General features: G+C 38.7%; 1 protein-coding gene across 1 annotated transcript in view; it reads right to left on the bottom strand.

Annotated features, from left to right (window-relative positions):
• The window catches only part of LOC102058980 (potassium voltage-gated channel subfamily KQT member 1-like), a 510,914-nt gene that overhangs the window by 433,318 nt on the left and 59,845 nt on the right, over window positions 1–17,751 (bottom strand). Inside the window, exons 7-10 of the mRNA XM_027815098.2 lie at window positions 11,449–11,559; window positions 10,332–10,427; window positions 9,347–9,475; window positions 6,752–6,911 (exon numbers count right to left, since the gene is read on the bottom strand). Coding sequence (XP_027670899.2) covers window positions 6,752–6,911; window positions 9,347–9,475; window positions 10,332–10,427; window positions 11,449–11,559 — 496 coding nt within the window. The remainder of the gene's footprint in view (window positions 1–6,751; window positions 6,912–9,346; window positions 9,476–10,331; window positions 10,428–11,448; window positions 11,560–17,751) is intronic.

Here is a 17,751-nt window from a genome sequence, read left to right as displayed (position 1 = left end):
TTTCAGACCTTTAGAAGTGGAAACACAGCATGCAGTGTATAGAATACAGGCAGGAGATAAGAGACAGGTCACAGGCTTGGCACTGGAGACCTACAACTATAAGCAATTCAGTAATAGTTAAAGAAAAATGCAGTCCTGAAACAGGACAAAACTGGGTTTAAGGGTAAAAAACCGGGAATACTATCTGGCATACATGAAGGGGAACATACAGTATACATTCAGATGAAACATGGAGCTGCACACTGATTGAGGAATACATAAAAGTGTGTTAGGAAACATTTGTAAGTGACTCCAAGCAGATCCTCAGAGAGGAATGAGGAACTGTCACCACAATCATATACCTCCCTGTGAAGGACACTAGATTTGAACAACTCATTGTACCACTTCCCCTTGTCCCCCTGCAGCAAATGAAACCTTAGGACCCAGAGAAGCACAAATGCTAGGAAATACATAGAAATTAAGTAGTATGTGTTACAGTTTAAATTGTGGGTTTATTATTGCAACTTTTAAAATATGCAAAAAGTTTATTGCCTTTGATTTTTTGTAACACTCTAGATCTGGACTAGTGATTAGGTTAAGATTTCAGTTATACTAGCATTGTAGTCTAGTTTTACTTTTATAACATGTACTTCCTCTTGCTTAGAGAAGACTTCAAGCATGACACTTTAGTCTTGCTTCCTACTATACCTTATTAATTCTGAGTTTCCATTCTTAAACTCCAATAACTCCATTTCACTTCTCTCTTCTTGCCAAGGCTAGTTAAGCCTGTCATTTTATAGGTGTTCTCCACACACCTTTTATACATTCTAATCAAAATCTCTAGCAGTAAGACACAAAGGTAGAACAGTCCTTTACTTCCACCTTCTATATCAATGCACCAGAATAGTAGGCTTTTCCAACACACTCTTTCAGACAGATGTCAGGAAAACCCCACGAAATCCTCTATTGTGAGAAAATTCTGCTGGTTGCTCAAACGTAACAAAGAAAAAATTATTTCCTGCCTCTATGGTCAACAGTTGACTTCTCCCTTAACACCACTATGACAGGGTCTTGGATTTTATTCCTTCATTCTCCAGGAACTTACACAACAAGGCTGTCACAATGTATATTCTGAATTCAAAAGCAAAAATTATCAGGGCTACATCAATACTGTGAATTAGCTTACCAATTCACAACCTGCAATTTGTTCGGTTAATTTAATTTCACTGTAAAAACCTGTCTTTGTTTTATTATTAGGCAATATGTGGACTCATATACAATTTGTTTGCTTCTCTAATTTTCTAGATTAAGGTTTTAACAGCTACCTGAAAAACTTCTGACAACAAAACATCCTATTCTGGGGTACGCCCCTCTTAGCAACTCAATTTTTTATTTCTTCCCCCCCTGCTTGCTGTGCATCAATAGGGTCTTATTTTCCAGTTCTAAAGAGTCAACTTTACCAGGAACACCACTACCACTACTGTGTGGTGGACTGGACTTCTGCTGTTCATTTGGGGTTTTAACTCCATAGCATGACCTTGTCATTCACCTTTACTTATCCTAAGCAAACATCATTATAAAGTCTGACTAGAGACAGAAATTTTCTTTTGCTACTGAACAGTTAAATTCAGTTTTATATCACATCTGAAGTTAGCTGGAACATTTTCAACTACATGAAGTTTCATCTAAATGTATTGTCTTTGAAACAATTTTTTTTTCTGTATTAGAAAAGTCAAACCTCAGTTTCACCAATATTACTAATCAGAAAAATTTGAGGGAGCTGCAAATACCTTCTCTCAGTATGCACTCCCATGGTCTCTGGGACCAACTGACAAAAAGTCCCTGCTCAGTCCAGTGTGACCAGCAATCTAAACTCTGGTCCTAAGTCAGGCAGATCAGGGAGCTGAATAAATGCAGAACAAAAATAAATTTTTAAGCATCAAAAGCTGCCAAATTTAATCAGAAGCAAGAGCGAGTTTGGCAGAGGCTTCCTCTCAGCCTCTCTCTCCTTCCCATCCCCAGTTCTACCATCCACTTTGGTCATGCAAGGTGAACCATGGAATACACCGAAAAGTTCTCACTCGGGACAGCCAGGACTGAAAGCTTTCTGGTAGAGGCATACAGCAGGTATGCTTCCACAATTCTTACTCACAGGCAAGTACCACTACTACCTACAAGTCCTGAACTGACTGACAAATTTAGAAGTTAAACAGTGCTTAAGTATATGCTTAGTATAGATTCTCACCGCAAAACCACCAGCATCTGCTAAACTCCCCTTATTAAAGGCACAACTTTTTCAGAAGCATGGTATCTGGATACTTTCTCTTGCTAATTTGGATCATATCTTTATATTTATGCTTTTCTGACTTACTGACAGTTACGCAGACCTTCAAAAGCTTTAGTGTTTGCTTTATTCTCTTAATTTCAGCCACATGTTTTTTCTCACCTTTCACTCAGCTTGTCAGCACTAGAATCTATGAATCCACTTCATTTAAAATGTTTGCTTCTTTACACGCACTGCGGATCATAACCCATCTACACCACTGAGGGAAAGCAGCCCTTTCCCTGCACCCCAATGGAAATACAACCAGTTTATAGGAACAACCAACCCATTACTAGATGGGTGAAATCTGTAATGTCAGCATCCAAACTAGCATTACAGACAGAATAAATCAACATTAACACTATTACAGAATTTATATAGAAAAACTTACAAAGGTATTACAGGGGTCATTGAAAATTAGTTCTCTCCCCACTCCTGATGAAAAGTTACTCTTGTGCAGTTTCACTTTAAATATGTCTCTGTGTGTGTGTGTAATATGAGGAATATGTCAGCATACAAGAAACTCCAAAAAAGCAAACAGAAAAGCACAGTGATAAATAGGAACATTTGTTTTTACCCCAGCAGAGATTTATCACAGAGAGTCCTGTGACTTTGACGAATCTTACAATAATGAGTTGTATATACAACCTACAATAACTGACAGAATAATATATTCCATCTGCTGGAGATGTCCCAGAAGGCTGACCTTCAAGGTCCAAAAACTTTCACGTTTCTATAACTTTTTCCTCCCTAATAAAAAGCATTATGAAACAGCTATTCAGTTCATTTTAAGAAGCATACATTGCAGGGAATAGCCATTATCTGGAGATGAAACTCAAGTGAATGTAAAAGATTTTAGTTACATTCAAATGTTACTTTTATTTCTTCTATTTCCATCAGTCTTTACAACTTGCCACTCACTCTATCGTAAGTAACTAACATCCTAATACTTAAGTGCCTTTGTTAAATCTTACCAGGAACATTAAAGACACCAGAGAGTTTATACATCTCTTGTCATCCTGATAACAGACCCCAACGCAGGGGAGCATGTATGCAACAGTTGACAGAAGTACGGGTAAAGATTTATTTCACGACTGTAGAGAACAGTTACAGCTATAATCTCAGGTGAGGATGAGATCACTGAGTGTTTTTAATCACTAAAAAAATTAAACTGTACACCTTGGTATGAAGAGTTCCTCAGTAGAAGCAATAGATATCCATGAAAGAGTATACTGCACTAAAGTATCTTCAGCATCAGTTATTTTCCAGAATTGTTTTTCCAAAAATCAATGTTTGCTTTAGAAAGAAATTGAGAGAACAGCTAAATAGCTTCCTCATTTTGAGAGGTTTGATTTCATACAAGGAAACTATTAATGCAGAAGACTTCCAGCCTTTCCATTCCTGCAAGGATGCCAAGTTCTTAGTGTTAGAGCCCTACGTTAGTCACACACAAAACCCCATGCTTGGTGCAGAACTAAGTCAGGAACTGTTCTCCTTTTAAGTTATCAGTGTTTGTGTCAAGATTCCATCATTTATGGTATGTAAAGATTCAGTTCCTACATTCTGCACTGTTCAATACATGTTTATTATTACACATACACAAGTATCTCAGAAATCTTAATGCTGATCATATCTATAGCTTGGCTTTAAGGCTTCCCTCTTCTCAGACCCTCTTCAGATAGAAAGGAAGGCATTTTTTCCTATCTTTGAAAGATATGCCTCTTAAGCAAGTTTTGAGCAAGCCAAGAGGATGCCGAGTGGACATGGACACATGAACAGAATATCCTAAGAAAAAAAAACACATTTTAATGAAAAAAAGTGTGCTTACACAATCCAGTTCCTGAATTAAGGTAAACCTCTCCATCAAGGAAATTTTGACTTTATTTCAGTCTATTTCTGCCCAGAACAAGGAATTTTCTTAGTGGGACTGTTATTCTCTTGGCTGTGCTTGTCAAACATTTGTTTCAGGACTCCCTACAGTGTCTTTCACATTTGATCACTGCAGCAGACTAGAAGAACTGTTTTAAAGCAACAGCTCTGCTTCTTCTAGGTCAGGCCTGTAGAACTGATCTAATTCAACCTCAGTTTGCCATCATCTGTCAAACACCACCCCCACAACCAATGAATAAAATATTCCACTATAACACTGAAATAGAAACTGGTATTGCCCTTTTCAATTACTTTTTTTATTATTTTCTCTGCCTTTTCTACTTCCAGCTTTTTGAAAGAAAAAAATACCCCAATTTACAGGCTTGAAGCCGAGTACTTCCACTTCCCAAGAATAGAAGCCTATTAATTCTGGCAAGGAGAACTTCACAGAGAGAAATCAGGTTTAAACTTTTGAGGTGTCAAGAATGTTCAGTCAATTGAGCAATTAAGTTTGCCAACTACATTCCTGGAAGCTTTGTAGCAGAAGGAATGAATCGGAAAAATCAAATGAAGTGTGACTTACCCCTGACACTGGCTAAGGCAAAGTGTGAAAGAATGAAAAAAATAGATAAAACTTAATTGGTAAGGGAATAATATGCATGGCTGTCTCCAAACAAGAATGAATTAGACCAGCTATAGGTGTAACCAAAAGATATTTTCAGAAAAAGTGGAAAAAATTCTTTCATATTCCTCTGTTACCAAACTGTCAGGCTTGTCTTTTTATCTCCTCCCTCTGATGCACACAGCTTTGCTCAGATTAACTATGGACATTTAAGGAACATAGTTTAAGTGAATAAATGTGCACTGGCAGAGTCATGAATACAAACATAGTCTTTAGCATCTTAACTGACTTCAGTAATATTACAAGTTACACAACACTTCACGGCTTCTGTCCAACACCAACAGATACCACAGTATCAAAACATGCTCAGCAAAATCTGCTGTTACATGGTCGGCAGGGGAAGCTGCACAGCTTTGATAAACATGCTGAGAACGAACATAGTATTCTATTAAGAGACATACAGTTAAGGTAGAAACTTTTTTTATATATCACACCCTTCACCCCCTTTCCCAGAACCCTATAAAAACACTGGAAATTACAAACAATACCACCACTGCTCAAAAGCATTCTGACCTCAAAGTGACAGATACAAGATCTATATAAGATTATAAAACATAAGGAAGAACTTGAGGTAATGAAAACCTCCATCAGTGAAGGAAAGAAACTCTTCCTCCCACAATGGCAGTTCATAGCTATTAGTTGCATGAAGCAGAGGTTTGAAGGTCTTTTCAAATCCCTGTGAGATCCAGGTGTTCCTACCCCTTAGGGGATGTGTCTCAATATGCCACAGCTCTCAGATCCCTGGTATTCCATTTCTCTCTGCTCTAGCATAGATTACAGAAGTTGCATTGACACTCCAACGTAGCAACTCTGTAAAGTCAGAGCAGGCCAGTGAAACTCCTGCCTTTAATTGTGTTCAGTATAGAAGACACTGCATATGCCCTCTGGGAGAAAAAGAGTACTTTTTATTAAAGAAACCATCACATCAAGGCTACAGCTATGCCCTCTCCAGGCTGAAATTTTCTGTTTCATTGTCACATGAGAGTAGCAATTTTATAGAGTTGATGGTCAGGTTTGTCAAAGACATGAAAACCTAGGTCAAAGCACCACGTGATAACATGCCTTTGACTAGAGACAGCACCTTTGGCTATCTCGGTTAACTTGGCAAGGCTTTGCACACCTCTAGGTCTGAAGGCTTATGTTCCATACTATGGGGAAACAATCTCCCTTTTATGCTAAAGACTTGGCAAATCCAGAACTAGCACAAGTGTACCCAACTCCATCAGACAAAGGAAAGGTGGGAAAACTAGCTTTCAAAAAACCTCACTTTATAGTAAACAATACTATTTCATACCCACATTTCCACTACAAACTTAATTAAAAAAACTTCAAACAAAGCAGTATCTTAGCCCAGCAGTGAAATTCAGCCAGTTTCCAGATCGAAATACTTATAGCAGCACAAAACATTTCAAATTAAGAAAACCCACTTATCAAAACCTCTCAGTTGACATAGGAACAGGCATAAAAATATTTAGCTATTACAATTTATTTGCACAATGTTTAAGGTGGTGCTGTCAACAAGTAGATATTTTCCCTGTTTTATTTTCCTTCCTTCAGGTTCTATGTGCAGTAAAGTTTAAAGGTGAGCTAGATCTGAAAAAGCTTTCCATCCACCTCTACTTTTTAAAAGTAGAATTAACAGTATATCAAACATCTTAATCAAGGTAACTTTTATAAACAAATAAAGCTTTTTTGATGTTCACACCATATGAATCTAAGGATTTCCTTTAATTTGTGTTCCCCCTGTTTTTGTTACGTAATTGTCCTTGGTTCGAGGCACCTTGCTTTCCCAATTAGTTTAAAATTTTTTCACTGAAATCTTCCCTTCATCAGTTCAATTCACTTTAACATTGTCTCTTAAGAAAACGCTATCCTGAACATAAGTAAAAGTAAATTACCTTCTGGTTCATCGATGTAGAAAGACACATCTTTTTTGTAGTCTCGTTCAATGTGATCATAAGTAATCTGTGGAACAGACAAGACATTCTCTCCTGGGTTTATTACAGGTGCAGAACCATTACCACAGCCTAGTTTCCCTTTTCTTTTGTATCTTCTAGCCTGTGGTAGCAGAAAAGGGTTGATATGAGAAGATACTATCAAAAACCAGACAGCTACACATATGAACTTCACTATATAGTAAATTCATTTGAAGTTGCATTTTTTTTAAAAGAATGCATTTGAAATTCAGTGAAAGTGTTACAATCTTGGCTGAAGTTTTCAGAGTCACTGATTCTGAATTATGAACTTAAATCTGTTAAGAATTTGATTCTTAGTAGAAGGTGCCTACCACAATCTGAAAATCTGAAAGTAAGATTTCTCAAACTGGATCCAAAATTCAAGGCACCCAAAATACTAATCACTTGAGTATACACAGCTTGGCTGTAACAGCTTTCTGAAGCTCTAATTAAACATAACCATAGATTTTGAATTACGAACTAGGCAATGTGCAGCCTTATCAGCTAAAGAAAATTTCACTTTTTACCAAAAATGCCGAATTAGCCACATTCAAAGAAGATAAAACCTTCCTCCTGCCTCCAAAGTCAAGGATGTCCTGATTTTAGAAGCCTGAGGCAACCTAATAGACACCTTACAATTGGTACATAAGAAAAAAAAAAAATAATGAAAGTTTGGATTCAGCGTGTTGCAACCAAGGCTGGCCTTCATCTACCTTTGTGATCAACCTAGAAGTGATGAACTTAACAGCCAGTCATATACTGACTGCGTAGCTTGTGCTGCCTGCCTCCCGGATGCTGCCACTACCTAGCTATATAAATACTGCTTGTCACATCACCATTTATTTCCAGCCTTCATGACTACCTACCCTTTGACTCTAGTCCCACCTGGTTCTCCTACTCACACACCTCTAAACAAAGATGGAGCCATACTTAAATTTACCTGATGCTACAGTAACCTTCTGACAGGCAGCTGAGCCATAGGGTTACTGCACTCAATTCTGCAAAATACTCTGGCCTCTGGTGTGACCACTAAACAGTTAGCAGATAGAAACATCAGAGAGAACAAGTATTTGCACATATCAACACAAACAGCTGCAGGCTCAAGATATTCACAAATGGGATAATGCTACTTGATCTAAGTAACCCAATTCTTATTTTATTACAGCCTACATTAAGTCTTTTCGAATTAATTCTCTGCAGCTAAACAAAAACATGTTTGAATTTAATCAAACTGGACATGAAAAATGGTAGAAATGAGCATTTATTGTAGACAGTGGGTGCACTGCCACACATCAAAATGCTTCTAAAACCAAAGATTATGGGCTCTCATAGCAGGAAAAGAAACCAGGAATTCTCTAGGGAACAAAGTGCTACAACATGCACAAGATGATCAATACACAATTAAGTCTTTAAAATAAAGGCAGAGAAAGAACTAGTCTCCTTTGAGTAGCAAAAATGATCCATTGGTAAGAAATGAAAGAACCACCACTATGTTCTTGAATCAGGGTTAACAGTTCACAAGGTAGTTCAGGTTAAATACATTAGGGAAGCCCCTCTCAGGAGAGAAACAGAGGGGGGAAAAAAAACCCAAAACACTAAGGGCACTAAAGCTTTTTTTTTTTTTACCAGCTCTCCTACCATGGATTGCTTGCTCTTCAACAACACATTCTTCCCAACTTTCTTCAGCTTTACCCCTTTCCTCCTGTTTTTTCTGCCTCCAGTTATGAAGTGGCTAGTCTCATGGCAAAGTCACACTCTGCTCACCACTGAGTAATTGCACTGCTGTAATACCAAAACTTATACATGCACACAGATCATGTAGTTACATCTTTCTACACATGCTGTGGGAAAATGGTACTGCAATCCTCTGCTGGGCAACAGGCATCAGTGGGATTTCACTGCCCAAAACCAGGTGCATAACAACACTTTAGAAACCCTGGGTATCTGACCTAGACCTGCTATAGACCTGGGCCTTTTTAGAAGGGGTATCAAAGACCAGGCAAGCTTGCCAATGGAACTACATGACTATGTTTAGGCAACCTTATCTGTGTAGACAAACACTATTCCACTTGACTGCAGCCGTAGCTCAGAAGTTTGCCCAAGTAAAAGTACTATGGAGAAAAGTACTTAAGAACAGCATAGATACCATCAGCCACATGTTGAACGTGAGCACAAATTTTTAAGCTAGCTTTCCCCTTTCTTCCTGTATGAACACAAAATGAATGCAAACTGGGAAGGCATCATCATTGATTTACATTACCTTTTGAGAAGGTAGAGGAGACTTCAAAGGGGATAAACCAACAGACAATTGGCACCTGTCTGACCACCAGGGCAAATTTAAAATTAGAAGACATTTGTCCCTTGGGAATATTTTAACAAAAAACTAAATTAACAATGATGTGGCACAAGGAAAACAATCAAGTGTCCCATTGTAAATGCCTTTCTCGTCTCCGAAGTCCTTGAACACTTCATAAGTATTTTGGCAAGTTACGCCAAATTAAAAGCAAGAACAGAAGACAGTTCTGCCAACTCTGTTACCTGTTTTCTCAGACTAGGGCTAGATGGCGCTGGTGGTTTGGGGGTATTTTGCACCGGTGGTGTAACGTAGATCTTCCATGTTGCTGTAGAACTACAGGATTTCTCTGCTGCATAGCACCGCCACAAAGTCTATAAGAAAACTCAAACCAAATAATCTCAGTGAATAAGCAGTCACTGTTGTCCTGCAGGACAGATAAGTCAGGTTTTGCTGACATAAAAATCTTCTTCAATCAATGTAAATATGCTGCAAAGGATTCCAGATGCAATGACTGTGCTATACCACACAACCATGCCTGATAAAATATACCCCTCCTTGTATATAACTGTGGCGAGTGTAAATTTGCACAAGGAATCGTACACTCAGCACACAGTGATCTTAAGTATGTTCTTTGTAATGTTTTCCTTAGGAGCCAGGTTCTAACCCTGCCCACAGGTGTGTTTTTTTAAAAAACAGAACAACAATACAACCCTCAGAGTGAACCCCCCACAAGCATCATAGAATGCTGATATTTCCCTTTTTCTGCAGTGTGCCACATTTCAGTATTTGTGCACCACACTACTGCATTCTTTATATTATCATGTAGAATATTATGCTGGGATATTTTCCTAAGCTGAGGTGTATGTATGCGTATACATATTCATCACCTCAGGTTTTGGCAGATGCACAGGATCCAAGGGAATATAAAAAAAGCTAGGAATTAAAGATTATCACAACTTTTTTTTACTATTTCCTCAAACAGACTCATTGCAACCAGTTAGTGTCATTACACCTGTGACTATCAGATTAGTAAAGCCTGTTATGCTCCCTTATAAGAGGGGGGCAGATAATTAGATAATTTGCTCTAGTGACTGAAGCGGATCAAAAGGACAAAGTGGTTAAACACAAGTTACAGAAGTCTAGTAACTGTGATACTCAGTGCTTTAACTACTAGGTCATACTCCTTCACCAATAGTCTCGTAAGCGTTTTACTGTTAGGGGCCTTACCTGAATCAGAGAGGCTGCAGCTGGGATTTGTCTATTGAAATGCTTCTGACGTTGCTTCTGCTGAACTTTAAGGGCAAAACCAGACCCCAGAATACCCTAAATATAACCAAAATTACTAGTCATACTCCAATATAGCTTCACATGCCTAAACCAAATACTTAGCATATGAAATAGACATTTCATAAAAGACCCCCTTAGAAAAAGTTCCAAATTTTCAGACATCCACATTGACAGAATTCTATTTATTTCAATAAATAAATTTGAGCATTTTGATATTGCCATCATGCAGTTTCAATAAACAGCATGTGTTTATTGCTGTGATCTACAAGTAACAGAAGTCAGAGGCATTCACAGAGGTTGTCACATTCCAAAGGCAACCCTACACAACGGTAGAAGTAAATACCAGTGATACAACTGATCTACAGCTATTCTTTGCACTTATTCCTAATTCCTTGCCACAAAAAACCCCACAACTAAAGTCAGAACCCGGTTTGATTTTCCAGGCAAATTGAGTAAAGTAGTCAAATATATGTTTTTTCTTTTTCAAAAAAAAAAAAAAAAAGGGATTTTTAAAGTGTTTCTTTAAAACTGATATTTACTGAAGAGATACTCTGTCTTTTCTAATTGTTTTGGTGTTTTCTTTATTTTCCCCCTATTCCAAAAAAGTCCCAAAATGCTTTATATTACCATGTAGGAAATCAGATGCAGTTTCCTAGACCTCTGCTTTGTGGCAGTGTTCCTCGCCTTGCAAGACCCCAAATTGTTCTTGTATAAATCACAGAATAGCAGAAAATAAGGAGGTTTCATCTCTGGCACCAACATGCCGGTAAAAAATGCATTTCTCTCTATCTCACAGAATAGCTCCAGTTCTCTGAGTAGTGAAAATTCTTATCTCCTTTCTAGGCCACATCTCTAAAGTGATAGCAGTACGAATACAGTAGTTTCATTCATTTGAATATGTGTGCACAGACACACATACACTTGAGAACATGTGCATGAACATTCTGAAGCAACACCCAACCCCATTATTTCCTATCAAAAGTACCAATTTAAAGCTACCTAATTGTGAGCCCAAGGCAGACAGACACCTTAATAAAGTGATCCATGTTCTACTTACCGCTGGCAGAGCAAAGAAAGATATAGCAAATACCGAAAAACAGGAAGCTATTGTCTTTCCAATCCACGTCTGGGGAACTTTGTCGCCATAACCAATTGTTGTGACCGTTACCTAGGCCAGAAAAAACATTTGATTCACTACAACGCAGTACTCTTTTTTTTTTTTTTTTTTTTTCCTCTTTTCCCCAAAAGCAGGCAAAAAAAAAGAATATCAGTATTACAAGATACATATGTATCAAGAGTGTTTGAATTTATGCATAAAGAGACCCTGGTATATGCTAAACACTAAAGTGTTTTATCCTGGTTTTATATTCTTCTGCAAGCATTCGCATGGCCACTGTTTTGGATGCAACAGTAGTCTAGACCCAGTACAACTGTTTCACAGTTTGTAGCTGGCTGCTTCCATCCTCCCAAAACCACAAGGATTGGGCTTGTGGGCTTGAAATCATAGGCTTGCAGTTTTTCCACTTTTGATTTTAAAATGTAATTTCAAAGGGTTGAAAAGAAAGCCTTGAAAGTGCCAATTTGCACACAGCCCATGCACAGACATCAGCAAATCCTACAGTCAGGCAGAGACACAAGCTGTGGCAGGGTAAGTTATGCCCTACACCAACAAGAAGGAAAAGTGACACAACGAACATCATCCAAGCTGAATCTTTGTAACAAGAGGAGGAACACACAACTAGTCCAGAAGGCATCCCAAAGTAAACATGCTAGATGACCAAATGCTAAATAGAGCCAAACCCCATGCTCAGCTTCCCCCTGCCCCCACAGTTTCTTGCCACTCAAAGTTATGTTTAAGCCACAGAATACATCATATTACTGTACCTGGATCTGCTCCTTGCTTATTAGGCTGCAGCAAGGGCCAGGTACTCCCTAAAGGACAAGGGGTCCAGACTCAAGGGAGATAACACAGCCAGCAACGCAGTGCCTCCCCAGTTAAGACCCAGTCCTACAGCACCCAAGCAAAACAGATACAGAAAGAGCAGCCAGCTCCAACCAACAGTCCAGATTGTAAGGCAATATCACAGCAGTGGGGCAGGTCTGACATCAAGCCAGAAAATTCACACACAGGTCAGGATTAGGTCCAGTAACCAGCATGCATGTCCCCATGGAATAGGTAAAGCCAAGATGAGTTGAAGTCAAGATCAAGGAACTCCATAGCCAGACACCCCTACCATTGATGTAGAAACCAGCTCTCCTTCTGCAGAGTAGTGAGCTTAAACAGAACCCCTGGGTGTGGGTGGAAGCCACAGGTGATGCTGCTCAGGGTCATTAAGCCAATTAGTGCCCCCAGGGCCATGGCAAAAACCTCCCCGCTCATCAAGGCATGTCCTTACACAGGTTTGGGATCAGTAGGGACTTGCTCTTGAGGGACTAAATCACTGTGTGGGTGTCAAGTCATCCTTGAAAAGCCACATAGGCAAGGAGTGGGACAGAGGTTTGGGACTGTTGCTGATGAGCCTCAGCAGGTGGAAAGAGAATTCATTAGGAGCCCAGTGGTCAGTAAAGGGTTGGTGATGTGATGGGTATCATAGTCCAGGTGAAGGCTGGCCCATCAGAATGATTTGTAATGCAGCAAGGGCCAGCTGCTCCCCAACAGAAGGTGATCCCAAGGAGGGATGCCAAGGCAACCCCACAGCTGGCCAGACAGGGGTATCACCACCCTGAGCCCAGCCCCAGAGCAGGACAGACTCACAGACAGCATCTGTGTCCAACAGAGAGTCTAAATCATATGGCATTATCATAGGTTAAATCTGAGGTGGAGTATGGAAGTCAGCCTATAGGTTGAGCTCTGGATGACCAGACCATGGCTGAACTAGACACCAGCTCAGGCAGGAAATAAGTACCCAGGGCTGAGCCTGAATAGAGGTCCTGGGTCATGGGTGTTGGGGATTGTCCCAGGTGTGGCTGCTCAGAGTCATTAAAGCTGTTTAGCATACTCAGAGTCCCGACACTGTAATAAAATAGCACAAGAAAGATGACTTCTACCCCTAAGAAGTGGAATACTTCTGATGAGGAAATGAAGAATTCTGTTACCAATACCAGCTATGGGGGAAAGCTTTAAATAGAAAAAATGTACTTCTGTTTGGGGGCACCAACCCTAAACCTAGTCCCACTTCCTTCGCTTTGCCTTGAATGGGTGCAGAAATACAACCAGAACAGACTTAAAAGAATACGTAAATTTACACTAACTACAAAAAAGATGTGGAAATACTATCTTTTATAGGAAAAGTTGCGGACAAATGCTTTGATTATGCAAAAATAGGCTTCTCAGAAGAAGCTATCAGCAATAAAGTTGCGGGAAGGATATATTTCCTTCTCTCAGAGCAGTTCTGGACAACTGGAAAGGAAATTTTCAGGGGAAAAAAATGACCAACTACTATTGAACTTAGTTTTTCCAAGTTAAAAAAAAAAAAAGGCTTGTGTTTATTCATCATGAATTTCTCACTTGATTAAGTTAACTTTGTAGTATCTAGATCCTCTAATGGATATTATTTTGAACTTCAAACTGCTCTCAGCAGGAGCTCTGTCTTGCCAGGTGTTTGTCCAGATTTAATGTGGCTTGCCCATGAAGTGACTCCGTTGCTGTGTACTACCAGCAGTACAAACAGATGAGTTTTCCACTCCCCAAAATTAAAATATACCCCCCAAATTTCAACTTTGAAATACAGTATGTGTTACTGGGGAGTGGAGGAAGTTAAAGCAGCGTTTCTTTAATGGCACTTCAGCTCCTCGGTGCACCCAGATGACCCCTTAAAGTCTGGGATTTTTCCTTCCTTTTCCTCTCTTTTTTTTCTAATGAAAGGCTTCTTGTTTTTTTGTGGGTTTGTTGGTTTTTTAGGTGGTTTGGTTTGTTGGGTTTTTTTTGAGTTCTCCAGCGCTCAGGACTTAAAAACAAACTGCAGTAATGTTGAGCTGCCTTAGCGTTACTATGGAAGACAGCATGAAAGCTGTAACCACAGAAAAGATGATTTTCCATCTCTACAGCAGGCATTTGGCTGGCAGATTCCTGCAGGTGCCTGAACATGTCTCAGAAAGTTTCTCCCTGGCTACCTTAAGAGGGTGACTTCTTGGTAATCTAATTAGTGCATTGAAGTATGTGGAAAGGATTATAATTAATGTAATTCTCTGGCTTTCTTAAAGACAACAGAATCTTTTTCTACCTCTATATCCAAAAGTTATTAGTTATCTGCTCAGAGAATGTTTAATAACTAGGCTTTGGAAAATGACACCTCCTTTGTAACACAGATTTGCCATGGCACATTCCAGCTGGTATGCAGATGCTCTAACAGGCTTTGAAAACATATATGTACACTTCAAAAAAGGAAGAACTCTAATATAGTACAAGTCAGCAGAGCTTCTCACATGCTTTGAGATAAGGCAGGTGTCCTGAAGTTTGAAGAGTCAGAACTGCACACCTCAAAAAATGTATGAAGTATAAAGGGGTTCAAACTGCTACCTCTGGCATGGAGATTTACTGCTGGAAATTGTCAGCAATTGCTCCCAAATACCTCTGCCAGATAACAGCAATTTACTGGAGTGACTATTTCACTCAAGTTCAATGGTACAGAATAGTCCAGTTTGCAGCAAAACCAATAAGCAAGAGACGAGCATGGAAGTGCCGTGTCCAGAAGAGAAGCCTCCTACATGCCCTTCTTTCCTTAAGTAAAAATACCCAGAAAGAACAGAATAACTGCTGTGACATGGGCTGCAGTTCTGGCAGACTGACAATGCTGTTGGAAATGCTTTTGCATGTGTTCTAACATGCTATAACTTCTGAAAGTGGCTTCATATAAAATACCACAAGACTTTGATAGGTCTTTGCAGTTTAATCTGTGTGCCTGCCAAATCTAGGTGAAACAACCTTGGATTTAACTGGAGCGGGTGAATGTAGTTAGCATTTAATTCCAACTCTCATTCATTCTTTATTTTCCCTTTTCTTCATATTTAAAACTTTCAGGTCATTTGTATCAAGTTCAGCAAGCTTGCACTTTCTACTCAAAGCAAAATGTTACCCATAATACACTCTGTGGTTTTTGTCAGACACATAAGACGTTCAAATACTTGCTACCAAGACTTTTTTCCTATGGTTCAGTTTTGAAAGGCAAAAGTGAAATCAAATTTCACTCCCTAGTAACTCCACATCTGTGTTTCTATGTTACAGAAGATTTGAAAAGAAAAAGAAACTGATTCACTTTGTCCTTTGTCACTGTTCCCAGCTGTGAACTGCACCTGCACCGTGACTCACTAATGCTGAGGAGGCCTAGACGTCTGAAAAGCTTAAACAATTTAAACAGTGTTCTTCATGTGCCTCACACTGCTAGAGAAAAACAAAGCTGATTTTATCTTGCTATTACACAAAACAAGTCAAGTTTCAGAAAACAACAACAAAACCCATTGAACACTTTGCAAGGCATATGCATACACTTTGAAATACAGATTCCAAGTCATCTCAGCAAGGTAATGCGCATTTTAAACTTATCTGTTGCCCTTCATAACTGAACTCCTTTTAAATTCCTGAAGCCCAAAATATTAACAAAATATGCTTATATAAACACATCCCGACTTTTTTGAACTTCATTTTTTATATTTTACTCAAATCAAGACTGTAGCTTCTAGCATTTAAAAATATTTTGTAATCTCTACCTAAACATTCAATGCATAAAGCAAGCTCTTGATAACTAGAGCTAAAAAAACAAGCAATAAAACCCCCAAAATAAGAGGGAAAGGTAGAAAAAGCACACTGGCTTCACACTGAAGTTTTATTACATGCATGAATAACACATGCATGAATATACATGGATAGAACCGGATGCTAAAAATCATAGCTAGTTCCCAAACGGATTGCTGAAAATCCTTTTTTGTTTTCCACTCTACCTTACTCCACTCAGGTTGATAAGGGGCTCTTTTACCCTCCCATTCATGTTTGAATTTGGGTATTTCTAGCTTTTGCAGTTACAAGACTAGGAATTACTTTATGAAACACCAAAGACATTGTGCAGATGAATCACATCCTCTAATGTTTTCATATTAAATTAAGATCTCTTTATTACAAACTATACGCTTTTCATTTCTTTCACTGGTGTAATTCTAATTCACATGTTACTACAAACTTCGGAACTTCACCATGCTAAAAAAATTTATGAGATATTTCTCATAGGTCTAGCTGAACTAGCACAAAATTTTATAGGAGCCCCTAAAGATGCTGAGCTTCCCGCAGGCAGCCCCACTTTTAGTTAGACATACTTCACAGACTATTCAGCTAGACCATTAGTAAAAACAGAAACAGTAGCTGTGTTCCACTGTGTTCAGTCATTTAAATGTGTATTTGAGCTGCACTGCTCAAACAATAGCAGAGTAAGTGAGCCTGTGTACTGGTTTGTTTACTTAAAGCAGACATGGGGGGGTATCTTTCACAACATCAATTACACCCTAAAATTACTTTTGCTTTTAAAATACAGCACAATCTGTGCTTCTGGGACATTTATTATTTCCTCCACTAGCTAGAGGTTATCTCATTACTATAATAATGAGATTTTATGTTCTGAAAATTTTACCATATGTCTATTGAGGACTTTAACAAGAGATTGTTGAATGGGCTAGTTCATGGTTTCTTCCCAGCACATTAGATAATCAGGTCCAACTGGCCATTTAGTTGATTTTTCTTATTTACTAGATTCTTCTTGGTTTGTACTGTTTTGCACAACCATAGGTGATGATTTAATACCTGACAACCTAATGACAGGAATTTATATGTTTTAATATACTGAACCACTTAAAATGTAGTAACTCACGCTACGTGTAATATAACTGTATTTCTGTGTACTTCATTGAAGTAGAGGCTTACACAACATCTAAGTTAAGGGTTAGACACATATATCTATTAGGAACTTCTTGTCTGCTTTCCCAGACTTACCAGTTTATTTGGATGCAGATAAAATTTGGTTTATGGCCCAATAAATATATTGGCATTTTTCAAGTCTATTATCTAAGAACAAATCCAGTTTATTGAGTTTCAAATCACTCTTGAAATATATACTTCTCTCTCTGGAACTTGGTGGCTCTGCATCTGTTGTAGTTCTCTCATTTTTTCTTTGTCACTAACACTGATGTGATGGATCTCCTTGGGTTTGTCAGAATGAGACAGTCAACTCATAAAATATATGAGGTTCACTAGTGGGAAAAGAGACCACAAGAGAAGAGATGATTCGTGCAACAACTAATAAGGAATGTGAACATGAGTCACAGTGAGAAACATGATGAGAAGAGCCATATGAAGAGAGTGTGGAAACAATGTGGT

The sequence above is a fragment of the Falco cherrug genome, chromosome 5 (assembly GCF_023634085.1).
Source record: "Falco cherrug isolate bFalChe1 chromosome 5, bFalChe1.pri, whole genome shotgun sequence".
NCBI lineage: Eukaryota > Metazoa > Chordata > Aves > Falconiformes > Falconidae > Falco > Falco cherrug.
Note: the sequence above shows the minus strand (reverse complement) of the source record. Positions and strands in the feature narration are given on the sequence as shown.